General features: G+C 25.9%; 1 protein-coding gene across 3 annotated transcripts in view; it reads right to left on the reverse strand.

Moving 5' to 3' along the window:
* Nucleotides 1-21,662, reverse strand: part of LOC145291321 (DNA repair protein RAD50-like) — a 260,298-nt gene that overhangs the window by 25,948 nt on the left and 212,688 nt on the right. For all 3 annotated transcript variants that reach the window (XM_080137063.1, XM_080137061.1, XM_080137064.1), the window contains 2 exons: nt 21,044-21,217; nt 11,135-11,260 (listed from right to left, as the gene is read on the reverse strand). In XM_080137063.1, the coding sequence (XP_079993189.1) occupies nt 11,135-11,260; nt 21,044-21,217 (300 nt within the window). The remainder of the gene's footprint in view (nt 1-11,134; nt 11,261-21,043; nt 21,218-21,662) is intronic.

Genomic DNA, 21,662 nt, shown 5'->3' on the forward strand with positions numbered 1-21,662 from the left:
GTTCGCAATTAATAGTCTAAAAAACCACTGGATGGATGGCTTCCACGTTTTGGTATAATATGTTTACTATATCCATGTGTGTTTTTATATATTTCTTTTTAATTATAACATTATACTTAATTTTTCTATGATAAATAGGTGGTTTTCTTTGTACCGATAGGTCATTTTTTTTTATTTAGGGACAATTATTTATTACTGCTTCCTGTCACATGACCAGTGTTTCCAATTTAGCAGTTTTCCTGCTAGATCTGGAGATTTCGTTTGCAATCTAGCGAGGAATTCTAAAAAATCTGGAGATATTTCGCACCCACACACCCACAATTTTAGATTAAAAAATAAAGAAAAGCGCTTGAAAATACTTTAAAACATAAAATAAACTCATTCATGTAAGTACAAAAAAGTAGCATTTATTGCCTTTGGTAACAATTATTTATTGCTTATTTGTTTTTCACCTTTTTTCGGCTAACCATTCTTAAATCTCGCTATAAAATCGATTTTTCCAAGTACATTTTCGGTGGGGGGGGATGGGGGTATTCCAACCTCCGAAGTTTATTTTAAAATATGATCTAAGCAATCCCGCTTAATTTAGAAGTATTTAATCGAAAATTGTAAAAAGCAAGAAACAACAGCAAAAAAAACAAAAAACAAAACTTATACCAATACAGTAGAATTTAATTATCCACCAACCTAAATACTTTTAACATGCTAAAACAAAGTTTATTTGTTTTTTTTATTTTTCTAATTTCAAAATATGTTGCACCATTATTGTGATGTTTAATTTGCAGTATATTTTAATTTAACTTTTATTATAAAAAGTTTGAGTTTATGATTTGTTTCTTGCAAAAAAAAAGAAAAATACCCTCTCTGAAAAAAACAGGTAAAACTAGCTGATAAAATATATAAGCCTTCTGGGGAGCTAACTGCTTCAATATAATTCCAGAAACATATAGTAAGAAAACACAGAACATTTTATATATTGAATATACTATATTTATAATTTTTTTAGTGTAGGAAGTTAAAATATGGAGTTTTTTTTGGGGGGTGAATTAGCGATTTTTGAAAATTTCAGATGATAAAAGTTAAAAATCTAGCGATTTTCTGGACATTTCTTTCTCCTGACCTCACAGGTTTTTTTAAAGGTCAGAAAAGGATATTTTGGTCTCACAGGCTTAATGTAAACATAATGTGTTTGCAATATCGGTAAATTTTCAATGGGTTTAATCACATTGATAATGTAACCATGTGATTGAAATTTGATTTAAATTAACCACACGTGGTCGCTTTGCTATCAAATATTCATCGAAAAATGGTAGGGACATACAATGAATGCCGACGCTCAAAGTGTATAAACATTTTGACCCTTCCCTTTACTTAAAAATTCACTAAAAATCAGGAAATTAACCAATTTTAATGAAAATTTCAGTATTTATCAAATAATGATAGCAGAATATAATGAAATAATTATATTTACTTAACTCTTAGTGAAAATGTTTTATTTTGTTTAAACAAAAAATACCTTTACTAAAATTATGGCTTTCAGTAGTAAATAAAAACGCAAGAATTTATTTTTACTTTTTTTATATAAATAAAGCATCGTAATTTGTAACAATAAAAAATAATTTTTACAGGAACATTCCGAAAAAAGCCCCTAAAGTCCGTATTAAGGAATTCGAAGAAAAATAAATTTCTCATATATTATCAGGAAATAAAAGATTCAATTAGATTCCTATTTCAGTCACCTAAATTATTTAGGGTGAAATGAGTTTAGGAATTTATAGCCAAACATAAATAGTTTTTTTTTTTTGCTTAAAAAAAATAGCATTAATACAGTAAGTTATGTAAAATTTGCATAGAATGCTCTGCTTTGTGGTTGTTGTAAAAATGGAACGGAAATTTGAATTTCGTTCCCTTTTAAATTTGGTACATTTTTATATTACGTCCAACTCATCGTTCACATTCGACACATGAACTTTTATAGCTTTTCGGGTATGCTGGCAAGGTTAGGGGTGTCTATTCCGAAAGCCGTTCTAACATCGGTAGATTGGTAGGTGTATCAGAAATTTCGTGAAAAATAGTGAATAATTCCACCCCGTCTTTCCGAGCTTATAACTCCTCGAAAAATGTAACTCAAGCTCTAATTTTTTTTTCAATTAAAAGAGCAAGGACCAAGGTTTCATTAAAAAAAAAACAAAAACAAAAAAAAACAACGTGGGTTTTTTAAAAAAAAAAAGGTTTTAAACTTCGGACTTTACAGGTAAATTTCTAAAAACACTACTTTTTTTGTTTTTAATTTGAATATATTATTTATTGACCTTTTCTCTTCAATTTCTGATATATAACACTTTGGTGAGTAAATTAATTATTTACCTTTTAATACACATTTCAAAATGGGAGGCGTGAATTATTCGACCCCCTGTCTTTCCAAGCTTATAACTATTCGAAAAATGTAATTCAAGCCCTAATTTTTTTTCAATACAAGGAGCAAGGACCAACGTTTCATTAAAAAAAAAACAAAAGAAAAAAAAATGTGGTTTTAAAAAAAAAAACTTCGAACTTTACAGGTAAATTTCTAAAAAACACTACTTTTTTTTGTTTTAAATTTGAATATATTATTTATTGACCTTTTCTCTTCAATTTGCGATATATAAAACTTTGGTGTGTAAATTAATTATTTACTTTTTAATAGGCACTTGAAAATGGGGGTGGGGGTGAATGTAAAAAAAAACGTTTGTCTAAAATATTAAATTCGGTTTATTGGAAAGAGCATAAAATTTCACATTGATCCTGAAAATATCGTAAAAATAGAATCAACAGAAAATTTTGATAGATTTATAAAGTTTAAAAATTGAAAAATATTGAGTTCGTAAAATTCATTACTCTTTTTTAAAAAATAAAAAAATATTTCTATGACTTTTAAAACAACTTTAATAGTTTATTTTGGAAGTATAATCCATAAAGAAAATAAACAACCCACTTTTAAAAGAGAAATTACGAGTTTTTTATATTTTATTCGCAGTTTCGTGATAGGGGTGTCAAAAATTCCTACAAAAATTCTGATACATCTACTAGATTGGAGTGTTTATTCATTGTAAACGTACCCGACAACCTATGAATGTCGACATTTCCAATGTGAATGGTAAGCTGGACTTATGTAAAAAATAACAAAAAGATATACCAAACTGACTTTTTCATTTAAAAATGGAATTATTTCCCTTTCGTTATTAACTTTTTAAAAAAAATATTTTGTGTATATACATAAAGTACAATTGTTGAATGTTACTGTTTTGATTATATTCGTTTGGGGGGGGGGACACAATTAAAAAATTAAGAAAGATTAAAACGGAGTGAAATTTACGTTTCCATTCCATTTTTACAACAACCATAAAACAGCGCATACTCAGCAAGTTTTATCGTAATTTATAAGCATAACGTTGAAACACTAAATCAACATTTTATTTTATTATTCTGCATAATTAATGCTGGAAGTATTTTTCTGTTTATTTTCTGAACATCTGTTAAAAAAAAAATAATTTGTACATTCTCTTGAAAAAAAGAATCAAACTTTTCTCTACATTCACATAACTATTTACAGTGTTGATGTAAAGCATTCATCTGTTCTTTTTATAATAAAAATTCCGTTTTCAAAGAGAAACGTTTACTGCCAAATTTCTTTTAAAAAAAAAAAGTGCAAGTTTTCCTGAAAAAAAAACTTTCACCTAATATATAAAAATTTATAATATATAAAATTTTAATAATTTATCAAATTTCAATCATATATGAAAATTTAATATATAAAATTTTAATGATATATAAAAATTTAATAATATATAAAAAATGGACAATATATAAAAGTGTAATAATATAAGATTTTAGTAATATATAAAACTGTAATATATAAAAATTTAATAATAAATAAAAATTTAACATACAAAAATTTAATAATATGTAAACATTTAATAATATTAAAAAATTTAGTAATATATAAACATATAATATATGAAATTTTTATGACATGAAAATTTGATAATATAAAAAATTTTAATAATATAAAAAACTTTAATAATATAAAAATTTAATTTTTATTTTATATTATATATTTTATAATATATAAAAACTTAGTAATATATACACACTTAATAATATATAAAAATTTACTATATATATACAGTTTTAATAATATATAACAATTTAATCATATATAAAAATTTAATAATATATAAAAATTAATATTACATAAAAATTAATAACAGATAAAACTTAATATTAGATAAAAATTTAGTAATATATAAAAATTTAATAATATATAAAAATTTAGTAATATATATAAATCGTATAATATATAAAAATTTCTTAATATATAAAAATTTCTTAATATATAAAAATTTCTTAATATATAAAAATTTGACAATATATAAAAGTGTAATAATATATGAGATTTTTGTATATATAAAAATTTAAAATTTTAATCATAAAAATCTAATAGTATATAACACTTTAACAATATATAAACATTTTGTAAAATAGAAAATTTAGTAATATATAAAATTTTTATAATATATTAAAATTTAACAATATAAAAATTTAAAAATATAAGAATTTAACAATATGTGAAAATTTAATAATATATAAAGTTTTAATAACATATAAAAGTTTAATTATAAAAATTTAATAATATATTAAAATTTAATAATATATAAAAATTAATATAAGATAAAAATTTAGTAATATAAAAAAATTAATTAATATATAATATTAAGTAATATATAAAAATTTCACAATATATAAAAATTTAATAAATTTAATAATATAAAAAAAAATTAATAATATGTAACAATTTAGTAATAAATAAAAATGTAGTAATATACAAAAATATAAACATTTAATTATATATAAAAATTTAGTAATATACAAATACTTAATAATATATCAAAATTTAGTAATATATAAACATTTAATAATATATCAAAATTTAGTTATATATAAGATTTTAGTAATATATAAAAATTTAATAATATATAAAAATCTAATAATATATAAACATTTAATAATATAATAAAATTTAGTAACATATAAAAATTTAATACATAAAACTTTAATATATAAAAATTTAATAATATATAAAACTTAAATAATATATAAAACTTTAACATTATATAAAAAATTTAGTAATATATAAAAATTGAATAATATATAAACATTTAATAATATGTAAATATTTAATAATATTTAATAATTTCGTAATAAATAAAAATTTAATAATATATGAAAATTTGATAATATATAATATTTTAATAATATATAAAACTTTAAAAACATATAAAAATTTTATTATAAAAATGTAATTATATATAATAATTTAATAATATATAAAAATTAATGATGTATAAAAACTAATAATATATCAAAATTAGTAATAGATAAAAATTTAGTAATATATACAAATTGAATAATATATAAAAATTGAACAATATATAAAAGTGTAATTATAAAAATTTGATAATATATCAGATTTTAGTAATATATAAAACTTTAATAATATTTAAAATATAAAATTTTAATAATATATGTAAATTTAATAATACATAAAATTTAAATATATAAAACTTATTAATATAGAAAAATTTAATAATATATAAAAATTTATAGTATATAAAAACAATTAATATATAAAATAAATAATAGATATGAATTTAGTAATATATCAAAATTTAATTATATATAAATATTTAATATATAAAAATTAAATAATATATAAAAATTAATTCATATATAAACAGTTAATAATATGTAAAAATTTAGTAATATATAAACAGTTGATAATAAACAATTTAGTAATATATAAAAATTTAATAATATATAAAATTTTTATAATACATAAAATTGTAATAATATATCAAGATTTAATAATATTTAAAAAGGTAATTATAAAAATTTAATAATATATAAAAATTTAATAATAAATAATATTTTAGTAATATATAAAAATTTAGTAATATATAAACATTTAATAATATATAATAATTTAGTAATATATAAATATTTAGTAATATACAAAAATTTACTAATATATACACATTTAATATTATATAAAATTTTAATAATATATAACACTTTAATAATATATACAAATTTTGTTAAATATAAAAATTTAGTAAGATATACAAATGTAACAATAAAATTTTAATAATATATAAAAATTGAATAATATATAAAAATGTATTAATATATAAAAATTAATAATATATAAAAATTAATATCAGATAAAAATTTAGTAATATATAAAAATCTAATAATATATAACAATTTAATAATATATAAAATTTAATAATATATAAAAAATTACTAATATATAAAAATTAAATAATATATAAACATTTAAACTATATATTAATAATAATATAAAAATTTAATATGTAAAAATTTAGTAATATATAAAAATGTAGTAATATATAAATATTTAGTAATATATTAAAATTTAATAATATATAAAAAATTATAAATATCTAAAAATTTAATAATATATAAAAATTTCATAATATATAAAAATTTAATAATATAAAAGAAATGTAGTAATATATAAAAATTCAATAATACATTAAATGTAATAATATACAAAGTTTTTTATAATAAATAAAAATTTAATTATAACAATTTAATACATAAAACTTTAATAATATCTAAAAATTTAGTAATACATTTAATATTACTTTTAAGAATATCTAAAAATTTAATAATTTATGAAAATTAAATAATATATAAAAATTTAATAATATATAATAATTTAATGATATATAAAATTTTAATAATATAGAAAATTTTAATTATATGTAAAAATTTAATTATAAAAATTAAATAATATATAAAACTTTAATAATATCTAAAAATTTAGTAATATACAAGCATTTAGTAATGTATAAAAATATAAACATTTAATAATATATAAAAGTTTAGTAATATAGAAAAATTTAATAATATATAAAAATTTAGTAATATATAAACATGTAATAATATAGAATAAAAAATTTTTATAATATATAAAACTTTTATAATATATAAAACTTTAGTAATATATAAGATTTTAGTAATATATAAAAATTTAATTATAAAAATTCAATAATATATAAAAATTTAATAATATATAAAATTTAATACATACAATTTTAATAATATATGAACATTTAATAATATATAAAAATTTAATAATATATAAAAATTTTATAATATTTAAACATTTAATTATAAAAATTTAATAATATCTAAAAGTTTAATTATATATAAAAATTAATAATATATAAAAACTAATAATATATAAAAATTAATAATAGATAAAAAGTTTAGTAATATATAAAAATGTAATAATATATAAAAATGTAATAATATATAAAACTTTAATAATATATAAATTTTTAATAATATATGAACATTGATAATATATAAACTTTTAATAATATATAAAAATTTAGTAATATATAAAAATTTAATAATATATAAAATTTAACAATATATAAAAATGTAATTAAAAAATTTAATAATATATCAGATTTTACTAATATATAAAAATTTAATAATATATAAAACTTTAATAATATTAATAATATATAATAATTTAGTAATATATAAAAATTTAATAATATATAATATTTTAATAACATATAAAAACTTAATAATATATAAAAATGTAATACGATATAAAAATTTAATATATAAAAATTAATAATATATAAAAATTTCATAATATATAAAATTTTAGTAATATATAAAAATTTAATAATATTCAAAAATTTATTAATATATAAAAATTTATTAATATATAAAAATTTAGTAATATATAAAAATTTAATCTCTATATATAAAAGCGAAAATGTATGTATGTATAAATGTATGTGTATGTTTGTGTGTCTGCTAAAAAATAAAGATAAATATTCAACAGTTTTCGCTCGCAGCATGTGGATTAGACTTTTTCGTATAATAAAAGCGACAATAATTCTGCTCCCCCCCCCAATATCTTGGGAAAATAAAAATAAAAAAGCGTTCCCACAGTAATGAAATACTATCCCGCAGTCAAAGTTGACCTCATTAAGTCATTAAAACGTGCACCTGCCAAATCTAAGTAATTAAATAAATTCAAACATGTTTCCGTTAGTATCTCGCGGTGGGCCAATGGTTAACGTCGCACGCTTATTTTTTCATACTTTAATTTCCAACTTCGCCTAAGGGTTCAGGTTCGATCCTCATACTAACCTACTTTTTTTTTATTTTACCCCCCCCCCCCCCCCGGAGTTTTTATTTACCCAAAACCACACACACCTCCAAACACCCTGGGAAACGCCGGGTAGACCCCCCCCCCCCCGCTACTGATATGTAAAAATTCAATAATATATTAAAATTTAATAATATATAAAACTTTAATCTATATATATATATAAAGGGGAAAATGTGTGTATGTATGTATGTATGTGTGTTTGTGTGTCCGCTAAAAAGTTTCGACAGACACGACGAAAATTCAAACTGAATTCATATTGAAGCCCCATCCTTTGCCCGAAAAATATTGAAAAATTGGCCAAAAACATTATTTTTTTCACCCCGAAATCGACAATTTTCGACAGGGGGTTCAAGAAAAACCGTCCCCTCGTGACGACGACCGGTTCTACGCATGCGTCAGATGACGTCATGAGCTGATTTACTTTAAATAGTTGAAGAACTGACTAAATTCATGTACGTCGCGTTAGCTCAGTTGGTTAGCGCGTTGGTTCATTATCTAAACGTTTTGGGTTCGAATCGTGGTATGAGATGGCCTTTTTTTTCTTTTTCGATTTTTTAAATTTAAATATTGAACCAGTGTTATTTAGGCCATTTTCCACGTAACGTTCGTTTTTCCATTTTTTTTTTACTTCGTTTATCCACCCCCGACCACACACCTAAAAAAACCCAGGTACCCACTGATACTTTAAAATTTTAATATCGAAACAGGCTTATTTAGGCCATTTTTTTTTGGTTTTAATATTCGTTTTTCTGTTTTCTTTTTTGTTTTTTACATTTCACATCGTTCGTTTACCTTACGTTAGTTTTTTTTGTGTTTTTTTTTCAATGATTTGATTACCCCCCCCCCCTAAGTTTTAACGTTCATTTTTATGTTTTCTTTTTTTACTTCGCTCATAACAAACAAACCTGGTCATTGACCTCATTAAAAACAACTGCTATTGCTTACGTCGTTGTTGTCATAACGCTCGCACAAAATCTTAACTCTACGACTTCCGTGCAGGCACCTGTCAATTTTGTTCTTACTTAAATAAATTCAAACATCTTTCAGTAACTCATTCTGGCTAGCCGAACGGTTCATGTTTTTTTTTTTACATTTTATTTTTAAACTTCACCTCAGGGCTTCGGGTTCGATCCTACCAACTTACCAAAACTTTTTAACCCCCCCCGGTTTCTTTTTTATTTAAGAGCACACACACCTCCAAACACCCGGGTAACGCCGGGTACCCCCCGCTAGTCTATATATATAAAAGCGAAAATGTACGTATGTATGTATGTGTGTTTGTATGTCTGCTAAAAACTTTCGACAGACTGAACAAAAATTCATAAACTTGGTCTCATATGAAAGCCCCCATCCTTTGCCCGACAAATATCGAAAAATTGGCCAAAAACGTTAATTTTTTTTACCCTGAAATCAGCACTTTTCGTGGGTGGGGGTCAGTAAAAACCGTCCTCTCATGATGAGATCGGTTCTACGCATCCGTCAGACGATGTCATAACCTGATTTAGTTTAAATATTTGAAGAACTGACACAATTTCATGTACGTCGTGTTAGCTCAGTTGGTTAGAGCGTTGGGTCATTAGCTAAACGTTTTGGGTTTGAATCGTGGTGTGAGATGTCTTCTTTTTTTTTTTTTTCGATTTTTAAAATTTTAGTATTGAAGCAGGGTTATTTAAGCCATTTTTCACGTAACGTTCGTTTTTCTGTTTTTTTTGACTTCGCTTATTCTTAAGTTTTCATTAACACCCCCCACCGACCACACACACCGAAAAACACCCGGGCAATGCCGGGTACCCCTCGCTAGTAATATATAAAACTTAAATAATATATAAAACTTTAATATATAAAAATTTAATAACCCCCCCCCCCCCGCTTTATTTTTCAGATAAGTTTTAACATTCGTTTTTCTGTTTTCTTTTTTGTTTTTTTTTTTACTTCGCTTATTCTTAGGTTTTCATTAACACCCCCATCCCCGCCCAACCACACACACTTCAAAACACTCGGGCAACGCTAATCAGGGTTTTTTAACGTTCGTTTTTCCGTTTTTTTTACTTTGCTTATTATTAGGTTTTCATTAACACCCCCACCCCCGCGCGACCACACACACACCGAAAAACACCCAAGCAACACCGGGTACCCCTCGCTAGTAATATATAAAACTTTAATAATATATAAAAATTTAATAATATATCAAATTTTAATAAAATATAAAAAGAATAGATTCTCCCATTGCTTTTATCATAGAAGATTTACACAAATTGTTCAAAATTAACACAGATGATTTATTTATATTCTTTAACAACTGCTAATCTCTGTCGGTGCAGTTGAATGTCACAGACAGAGCAAACAGTAGATCCTATGTTTTATATCAGTTTTCCTTCTAGGTGCATGTCTTAATGAAGACTGAAGATGCACCTCTCCCATTGCTTTTTCAACCATCTAGTAATGATTAAGTTCATTTTTGCTTAACTTTGGTGATCTAACAAGAATCAGTATGTCAACATGAACACACACACATGTGTGTTCATTTGAAATTTCACTAAAAAGTGGAAAACTCATATCTCTGCAACATCCAAAAATCAGGTGGAAACTTTTTTTGCTTTGAAAACAGAAATACTGCATAAATCATTTTATTCTTCATTTGTTCTAGTCATATTTTCTCGTAAATAAATTGAATAATAGTTTTCTTATTTGCTAACATTTAAATTTTTGTTTTTCCCATCTTCAATCATTTTGTGTTACATATCATGTCATCTGGAAATTGTACCATGTGCTCATGTACTTGAGGTTGTAGCACACATTACAGCACATGCACACATTACAGCACATGCACACATTGCCAGGATGAGAAAACAATAAAAAACTTGTGCTTACTCTGAGTTTAATCATTGTTTGATTATGTTTGACAGATGCATCCTTATACATATCTGACTTGAGATAAGTTTCAATGCTTTTTATTTGTTCCCGGAAACCAGCTTGCCGACCAACAGCAGTATCTTTCTGAAATTAAATAGATCATAAAACAATTGTAGAAGACTACAGACATGGGAGATTTTATGAAAACAAATCATGTTATGCTAAGGATGTGGAGTGATTATGAGGACTACTAATCTTGATTGACTGAGCAGATTTTGTGTTAAATTTACAATTAATTACACAAGTTCACATGTAACAAAATATAGGTTTAACTAGATGGACATGAAAAACATTGATATTATTTAAAATATCTCAGCAATGAGTTTAAAGAAATTTGACTAAAAATAAAGTTATGATTATTTTTGTTCCTCACACAATTGAATATATTTCCCTATTGTGTTTCGTTAGATTTTTTATACTACTTTTTCCGTAAAAATGTTAAAACAAAATATTAATCAATGAAATTAATTACATAAGTGTATTGTTTGTGCAAACAATCAGAATATGCCACTGAAACTCTCCAGAAAATCCCAGTTTCTAAGTAATTTGTAGTAAATGCATATAAATTTGTTGCAATACTCAAAACAAAAAAAAACAAAAAAAAAAAAAAAACATGTATTCATTTAAAAGAAGAAAGAATTAAACATTGAATTGTAATGCATTTTATGTAACTAAAATCTAATAATATTTAAAATGAATAAATTGCTATATTTTTTTAATATATGAGATTCTACCATGTTCATGTGTGTGAATACCCTGAAAAACTTGGCATAAAGAAGAAAAAAACTTTAGAATTTGGAGTGGGGAAGGCCATATAATATAAAATAATCATTCATTTCCAAGACATTCTAGTGTTTTAGGGCAGTTAACACTTTTTTTTCTGTGGGGGATAAATTCTATGAGTTGTTTTGTGGAGAAAGGACCTGTTTTTTTTTTTTCAAGACGATTATGTATGGTTTTGAGAGAATTTTTTTGGTGGATTGCTACTGGGACTTAGGGTTAGTGATATTGTTAAGGGATGTTTTTAGGAAAGGCAGGGGATGGCCACTTGTATCTAGAGATAAAAGTAGGGTTAATGGAGTGTTTTTAGGAAATGCTTGTCATTCAGATTTAGAGTTAGAGGTATGGTGAAAGGAATACATTTTTAAGATGTAAATCCTATTTTTGTCTCGTTTTAATTATTGAAATTTTTTTTCTGAAGTTGTTAGCTAAGAATATAAATATGTAAGAAATGAAAAAAAATCATACAATGATGAAAGTTTCTGTTAAAAGATCAAAATTCCCCCCTCCTATTTCCAAAAGAAATAGTAAATCTTATGTAATAAGTATTTTAAAATGGTGAAAGTATTCATTTCTCCTCTAATCTTTCCTTGTTTGAGAATTCCTCCTAGACTGAGTTAAATATAAATTTGTTCAAAATAAATATTTTAAAATGCTGAAACTATTTGTCTCTACAAATTCCTATAAATATAACTTCAGTTTTGAAATGTTGCAAAACCCAATGAAAAATTGTCTAAAAGTTTTGTAAAATTCACACAACATCAATGATCACGTGGTTAGAATTGGAGGTCCCTATCTAGCACACTAAAAAAAATGTGAATCATAATTAATGTTACTGAAATACCGTACCCCACCCCCCTGTCACTGAAATGAATAATAGGAAACATGTTTATGGTTTTTATTCAATGATCATTGATAAAATCATACGTATTTTCAATGTTTAGAGATTCAGAGAGAAAAACAAATAGTGAAAGTCATACGCTTGTATTGCCATGAAGACGTTTTCAAATAGGTAAAAAATGTAAAAAAGAAAGGGAGCAATATTGAACCGTGTATTGTTTAGTTTGACATTACAGCTAGAGTTCAAACAGATCCTCACCTTTATTGTTTACTAAGAAGCATTACAGAATGATTGAATCTGATCAATGTGGAAAATTATTCACTAGAAGTGAACAATTTTGTATTGTATATTTTAAAGCTGTTTGAAAATCTGTGTCATATTATTGTATAACTGATAATTAAAGTTTTCTGTTTTTATCAAAGCAAATGCCATGTTTAATATTACGAAACTGATTAGAAAACCATTCAAAAATGCACTCTATTAAATTAAGAAACAAATCTGAGCAGCTAATCAAATTAATGGTAGTAAAAAAAAAAACAAAAAAAACATGGAAGGGAGCAGTAATCATTTACATACTGAATGAGTATTATTTGACTGTTAATAAAATGAAATGGTAAAATGAAATAATCACGGACACATATAATAATTGAACTCTATATTTTGTAACAGTGTAAACTGTGAGAGTAAGAGGACAAAATAATGACTGTATCCTTCTACCACCTGTAGATTAGATTTGTTTGGGAGAGTGACTTGTCTCAGAAAAGTGTAGAAATTTAAGAATTTGAATTTAACTGACTTTTGCAGAAAACATGCATCAGGTATTGGCAGGTAGTGTCATAATATTGGATTAATGTGTGACACGTGTTTGTTTTCCTATGTTTTTTTCAACAAGTTGGTTGGTTGATTGTTTTATTTTACAATATTGATTTTGTTGTTTTTTTAGAAGAAATTGTTTTCGAAGAACATGTTTGGTTTTGGTTTGGTTTGTTTTACAGCATATCAACCTCTTTTGGGTCATTTAATGTTGAAACATTAATTGTAATGTGTCAGATGGTAGTTGAATGTTATTGATGTTTTAGTGAAACCTTTTGGTTAGATTTCGTTATATATTTTTGTCTCCTTCAGTAATTGAAAAAATTTTTCTGGGTTGACCTTGTTAAATATCTCCCTTAAGTTATTTTCTAGTTTCATTCAGATTTGTTCAGAGCTTATCAGTATATGGTGTACTTTGTAGGCAGTGGCGTAGTATCAGTTTTTGCCGCCCACAGATGTGGGAAAATTGCCCCTCCCCCAACTGGCATATAATTAACTGTGCTGCAACCCCCCCCCTACTGCTGGCATATGACAACCTTGTTCGAATTATTGAAAAAAAATGTTAATTAAATTAACTGGCTACGTAAACAAGTAAATAAAAACTGGATACGCAAACAAAAGAAACCAAATATTTTTCAAAATAAAACGTATAATTCAAATTTTAAAAAATATTGTTAAATTAAATTAATTGCCTACACAAACAAATATAATAATAAATTTAAATGAGAACATCTGGACACCTGAAAATGTTATGAAATGATAAAATCATTTTTATTTACTTTTTTGCTGTATGGCTGCATCAAAGACAGGATAGTCCAATGTAGTTTTCTTTTCTTTTTCTTCATAATTTTATTATTAAGAGGTCGAGCCTCTCGAAGAGAAAAAAAGAAAAATGTCTTGTATCGGCGCTTTTTGAAATCCTTGTGTGTAATCAGTTGGTTTAAGTGCAAAATTTACAAAATTGAAAGTCACACATTTTAAAAAACATTTTTTTTAAAGATTAAATGAGAATATTTGAAATGTGAATTTATAAATTTATATGAGAATATTTGAAATGTGAATTTATAAATTTAAATGAGAACATTTGAAAAAATGAAAAGCTTAAGAAATGATAAAATCATTTTTATTTACTTTTTTATTGTTATTTCCGAATTTTCACAAAACATATGGCTGAATCAAGAAGATAGTTTGATGTAGTTTTCTTTAACTTCATAATGTTATTATTAAAAGGTCGAGCCCCCTTGAACAGAAAAAAAACGTCTTCTATCGGTGCTTTTTAAAATCCGTATGTATAATCGCTCGGTTTAAGCACAAAATTTAAGAAATTTGTTGTTAATAATGTTTCACTCCTTTTAAAAATAGTTTAAAATTTTTTAAATGAATGTATCTATCAATTGAAAATAAGGCTATAAATTTATTTTTTGTGAGAGAACTATCACAAGGCATCAAGTCGATTGAAAATTTACAAACATACTTTTCGCGCTTTTTTCGGCAAAGTTATCAATAACTATCACAATTCACTCTATCGACAAGTTCCCTTTCTATGGAGAGGATTGCCAAGTCTGTAAGCCTTGTCTAGCTCATTTTTGATCGAAAGTAGTTTTTTATAAGTTTCAGTTCCGAGAAAGCGCGCTCATAGCTGGCAATGCTAATAGCTCAGGTAAGAAAAATGCGCAGCAAGATCACAATATTAGGGACGGAATCCCCAAGATGGAATCTCTGTATAAAGTTCAACAGTTCAAGAGGTCCATTGATTTTGTCTTTTCCTGAATCTTTCACAAAATACTTAAATCTCTTCTTTTCGGTAAAGAATTTATCTTTTTCTATATCTTCGTCAATTTCACCAAGCTGACAATCATAATTATCATCAAGCAGATTTGACAGTGTAAGAAAAGCGTATTTACTTGTAAGATTGTGAACTTGTTGAAATCTGTAAGATATTTCTTCAGTCAACCTGTCTATGACAGACAGCATTTCCCGTCTCAACTCAGTATGAAACCCCAGTGCTGCATCAGTCAATCGTTCACCATTCGGTTCTTTTTTGTGGATACGATGCTCCATGCTTATCCCCATTTTAGAGCAGAGTTTTTTTACTCATCTATTGCAGTGTCCACCATCTTTTCCCTATTCTGAAAAAGGCAATCTCTCAATGCCGTCAGCCAGACAGAACTTTGTTGCAGATCCAGCCCCTTTTTTTGAAAATATTTCTGGGCATCATTGATTTCTGGGAGAATAGTTTTCCAAAAACCCAGAAATAAAAGAAACAGAAACGACAATACCGAGTTGAGAATTAAAGATGCATCTGATCTTGTGATTGCAGTTTATCCTTCTGTGAGCTGTTCCAGGGCAATGACAACTTCCAACAATTTTTTTACCACATCATTTACAGCATCCGCTTGACTAATCCATTTTGTTTCCATAGTCCACCTGATACTTAACCCGGTCAACTTAATCAAGACATTCCAGTGATGTGTAGATACAGAGAAGAACGAGAATAACCGATCCAGCCAAAAAAAATGCAACAGAGTGAACTGCTACAGAAGCGGCATGTACACAAGCCAGATTAAATAATTAATAATTAATGCATGGCACAAATAGAGCATTTGGGTTGATTTCGGAGATTTGTTTCTGCACACCCGATCGGTAGCGTGCCATAATAACAGCATTGTCAAATGCTTGGCCAATACAGTCACCAATCTTAATCCCATCGTCCTCCAGTTCTCTCAAACGCAGTTTAGAAATGTCCTCCGTGCTTTTACCTTTTACTCGATGAAGCGGAGAAACCACTCCACCAGTGTTACTTTTTTTTCGTCAATTTTTACGTAGCGCAACACTTCACTCATCTCGTCCTTCTGAGATACATCAGGAGTGCTATAAAAAATTATGCAAAAATATTTGCTTTCTATGATCTGATCAATGATTTTCTTTCTCACCTTCTTTGTCAAAATGCTAACAAATTCATTTTGAATTTCTGGTGACAGATAAGAAGTAGCGATTTTTTTTCCCAGATTAACTTTCACCAAATTTTCACGGAACACAGGGTCATACTTGGCCAATAAATTTACCAATTCTAAAAAATTCTCTTTGTTTTCTTGATCTCTTTCATCATTATGGATGTCTTCTGGGTGACCCCATAGTGCTAGCTTCTGCTTTGCGAGAAACCTGATGATGTCCAGCAATCTAGCTAGAATTTTTCGCCACTTCTTCAATAAGATGTTGCTTTACTTTGTCAACTATGTTTTCTTCAGCAAGTCGGATCTCAAGATCCTTCTAGTTGAGAAACGCTTGAGCAATATTAATTGGACGTAAAATGATTTTTAATTTCAGAGACATTGTAGCATTTTAGAACACTAACCAAAAGTTATTATTTTTCTCATGGAAATAAATTTTGTAAGCTTTTCTTTGAGGGGGGGGGGTCTAAGCGATTACGCATAGTTTTACAACCTTGTCAGTAAGACTTTGGCTTAGTGAACATTTCTACAATGTTAGAGTAACCTTAAAATGATGATTATTCATCATTTTAGGTTAAATTAATGTACTGAAGTTTAAATTTAAAAATAATTGTTTGTGCTTTTTTCCAGCAAGATTGCAAGATGCAATCGCATAAAACAAAATGAAAGTCGAATAAAACAAAAGGAAAATATCATTATCAACCCAGGGTGTTAGTCTAAAATTCTCACAATATTAGTAGAAAATATTTCTATTAGAATTATCTGTATCTTGTTTTTGTTTTTTGGGTTTTGTTTTTTTTTTGCATTAAAACAAATCAATCTACTACATATCTATGACATTGTCAGTAGTAATAACCGGACAAGTATTTATAATTAGGGCAAACACATGAACATTCTTTGGTAGAGAGAACGTATAGAATAGTTAAGAATACATTCACATCCGTTCTTAAGTTAAGAATTGTTTTCTCTATAGTAACTATGTTATTTAGAAACTCATGTTTAAAACAGAGAGGGGACTTTGTTAACTATACTGTTCTTATATCGTTTTATTTTGCATAACGATCGTTATTTTCAATTTGAGACACATTTTTCCAATTCTTATACCTCCAAAGTTCTGTTTTTTTTACAACCTTTTCGGTATAAAATTTCAATTTTGTTTTAGCTTTTATTTATTTTTATTTATTATTTATTTTCTATTTTCATCCTCACAAAATGCCCCCCCCCCGTATGTACCATTCATAAAATAGGGACACATTTTTCCGACTCCAATACCGCCAAAAGTTCCGATTTTTTAAAAAACTTTTCGGTATAAAATTTAAGATATTTTGTTAGCTTTTATTTATTTTTTCTATTTTTACCCTCTAAAAATGCCGCCCCCTGACATGGACTGCTTGTAAAATAGGGACATATAAAAGTCCGATGTTTTACAACCTTTTTGGTATAAAATTTCAGATTTTTTGTTATCTTTCATTTATTTTTATTTATTTTTTTTACCCTCTCAAAATGCCGCCCCCCTGGAACCTCGGAGGGAGTGACGTGTCTCACAATGTAGACTGTTAAGACCACAAGCAAAGAAACTCACTTTCCATTTTCATCTGCGCGACATCCTGGAACGTGAAATAAAAACTAATCTGAAAACCAATCAGTGTCTTGGAGTCAATGTGTTTCGCCTAAAAGGTTCCAGCCCCCTCCAAGAACAAGATGAAGTCAGGATGGACCAGGTTCAGTGAGCAGAGAAGATAAAGGTATGTCGAAGATACACATAAGACACACGCACACATATGGACATTAGACGATCATGAAACATAAAATGGGTTTAGAAAGTGAAGAACCACTAACAGACATTTTGATACACATAGGACATGTTACAAACAAACACAAAACGTATACACCCGTTTACATAAATTGATTATTATTTCTGTTTTCATTTTGGGTATTTTCCTGTTCTTTTTCCATTTTTTCTGATTTTTTGTGTGTTTATTTCCAACATTTGTTTTGTCTTTGGAGATGACTTGGATTTTTCATATTTTCAGAGTTGGCTCACTGATTTTGTTGGAAGATTTTGAAAAAATATTGAACAACCTAGCACAAATGAAGATTTATTTTCATTTGTGCTAGGTTGTTCATTTTTTTTCCCCCAAAATCCCCCCATTTTTTTTTTCTTTCCAAAATCCCCCATTTTTTTTTTTTTTCTTCCAAAATCCCAAAAAAGATTTAGCTTCATTTGTTAGTTTATTGTTGCCTATATGTTTTTAGTGTATTTTGTCAATTCTTTATGGGCTTCTTGAAAGCTTATGTTTTTTTGGTATTTGATTGTAAGAATTCCTTTTTTGGGATTGAATAGTTTACAGTTTTTGAACAAGAGGATTTTCTAGTTAGTTTCATTGGGACAGACATTCTTATTTATAGTTCAGATCTTTTTGGCTGCAATTTCCACAAGTTTGATTTCTTTGACATTGGTCTTTGTTATGTGCAAACTTTTGGCATTTACATCATTTTAATAGGTTCAAAATGTACAGCTCTACATTGGTTCTTCCATTTCCTATATTGATTGTCTCTGGTATTTGAAGAGAGTTAAATGTTAATATGTAGGTATTTGTACATATTACCTCTCCTTTTTTTTTTTTAAATGAATTATGATTATAGTCAGCTAATGTACTTCCTAACTTTTGGCATAACACTACCAGAAGTGATGACATGGCAAATCAGTTTCTTTGCTTTTTTTCTCTCACACCTATATCGCCCTTGTGCATGTACTATTTTTTTTATTACATTTTTCCAATCGTTTTTTTTTTTTTATAATCATTGAAAAGTTTTTTCAGTCTTATTTTAATCAAAAATTATTGAAATTAGTTTTATTATTCTTTTAGATTTGTCTTCTGCTTCTGGTAATAGTCGGAAGTTAAGAAGCATGTTAACTATAACCCATTCTTTTAATATCTTGGCTTTTTAATTCTCTTTTCATTTCTTGGTTTCTTATAACTCCTTTGGAGCAGTTTATATTTGGTATAGAATCTGATGTTTATTTTGTGTAATTTTTATAGCTGTAATAAAGTTTTGGCTTATTTTGTACTTCTAGTAATATTTTACTGTTTCTTAATTTTGACATATTTTTCCTTGATATGGATTTTTGGATAATGAAAGGTGATACTTTAGTTAGTGGTATATCAAAAGTGGTTTCTAGCACTATGAAGTGTGAAAGAACTTTATCATTGTTGTCATTGTTTTAGTTTGTATCAGTTTCTATAAGAGGTCTCTTGGTGTTTTTCTATTCATTTATAATAGGTTTAGGAGGTTCATCAGCTTTGCTTCCCATCTGCTTCAGAGCCCTATATGGGGGAGATATTGAGTGTTAATGAAATCTATATAACTAAAAAAAAAATTAATTTCTCAAACTAATGATATTATTGTTATTAAATTAAGCATTGTTTATTTATTTTCACCCCCAAAATAATATAATTGCAAAATATATCTCATGTGATTTTAATGGTAACAGTTTCCAAGGAAATTTTAAATGTACTATTATAATAGTTCCCTTGTATGCATGAACGTGAACAAGTAAAAATTTTTTTACACTTTTGAATATAAAAAAATTGCAAAAAATTCAGATTTCAAGTCACAAAAAAAAAAAAAAAAAAAAATTAAACAAATGGTATAATTTAATTTGAAGAAGTATGGGTGAATAGAACCTCAAAAAATAAAATATAACTTTCATTAGTAAAAAATCATTTTCTTTCAAAATTGAATTCTATTTAATTATTAATAAAGAATTTATTTTTTATGAATAATGAAATTTAAGAATAAATCGAGTAATGTAATTGCTAAAATTGACTTTTTGAACATTTTACAAACATTTTATTTCAAAATCTTGGGTAAAACATTGGTGAACAAATATCATCAATATTTTAGAGTATTATTGAATAAAAAACTTCAAAAATATATGAAAACATATGAAAACTTTTTTAGAGAAAAATGAATAAATTCTTACTTGTGTACATTCAAAAATATTCTACTTAAATAATCAATTCTTGTTTTATTAAAACAAATTGAAATTAATTAAACAAAATCATTACACTTTCTATAATCCATACTTTTTGTGAAAATCAGCAGGATTTGTTTATATTTCCTTATACCGTAAATCGCTATTTTTTTAGTTTTTTATTTAAAAAGTATGTACATTTTCTTTAATTCAGTATCTTAAGATTTTAATTTACTAATTATACTAATTGAAAAAGTTTTAGAAAACTGGTAATTATTTTTCCAGAGATTTTTTAAGTTAATTTATTCGGACTTAAAATTCAAACAATTTTTGTATCTTCAACATTTTTCACTAAATATTTTAACATGGAAATGCACATATTTTTTAAATACAATCAAAATTTAGATGTAAACTAAAAAAATATTATGAGAGGCACTTTTAAGAAGCATAGATGTCTGTTTCTTTTTGCCTATACCAATAAAAAAGGGACATGGTTTCCTTACATCTCTCTTTAGGCTATCCAATTTACTAGAGAGGGCACGTTCTTCCTTTGCTAAACTCTGCACATCAAACTCTCCCAGTTTTTCTTGAGCAACAAGAAGTTTCTCTTCTATTTGTTCAACGTCTTTTTGCTTCTTTCTCAACTGCAGGTTTATTTTCAATTCATGTTCACGGACCTTAAAAATAAAGAAAACACTTATGAGAGGTGGTTACGTTATAGAACAAAAAATCATTTTGAAAGCAAATAAAACTCAGAAATGTTTTAAAATGGCTTAGAAAGAATTCATTTAAAATAATTTTTTCTTTTTTGTTGTTTTCAATATTCAAAAGAGGGTTTGTTTGTTTGTTTGTTTAACCAGCATATAAACCTTCTTTGGGTCATTTAATGCTGTATACAAGATTTAAATTTTTGATACTTTCAGAACCGATTTTCGCTGGGTATATTCGGCCAATGTTTTCGTATAGTTTGTTATTTGATGGTTTTTATATTTTATGGTAAAGATTTGCTTGTTTTAAGAAATTTAGAATAGTTTTAGAATTTTCTTTATCAAAGAGTTCTTTTAAACTTGTAGCCTTGTAGTAATGTTGACGAATTCGTGTGAGATCATGACAGTCAAGTAA

Source organism: Euprymna scolopes, chromosome 12 (assembly GCF_053919585.1).
Source record: "Euprymna scolopes isolate OS-2025 chromosome 12, ASM5391958v1, whole genome shotgun sequence".
Lineage (NCBI taxonomy): Eukaryota > Metazoa > Mollusca > Cephalopoda > Sepiida > Sepiolidae > Euprymna > Euprymna scolopes.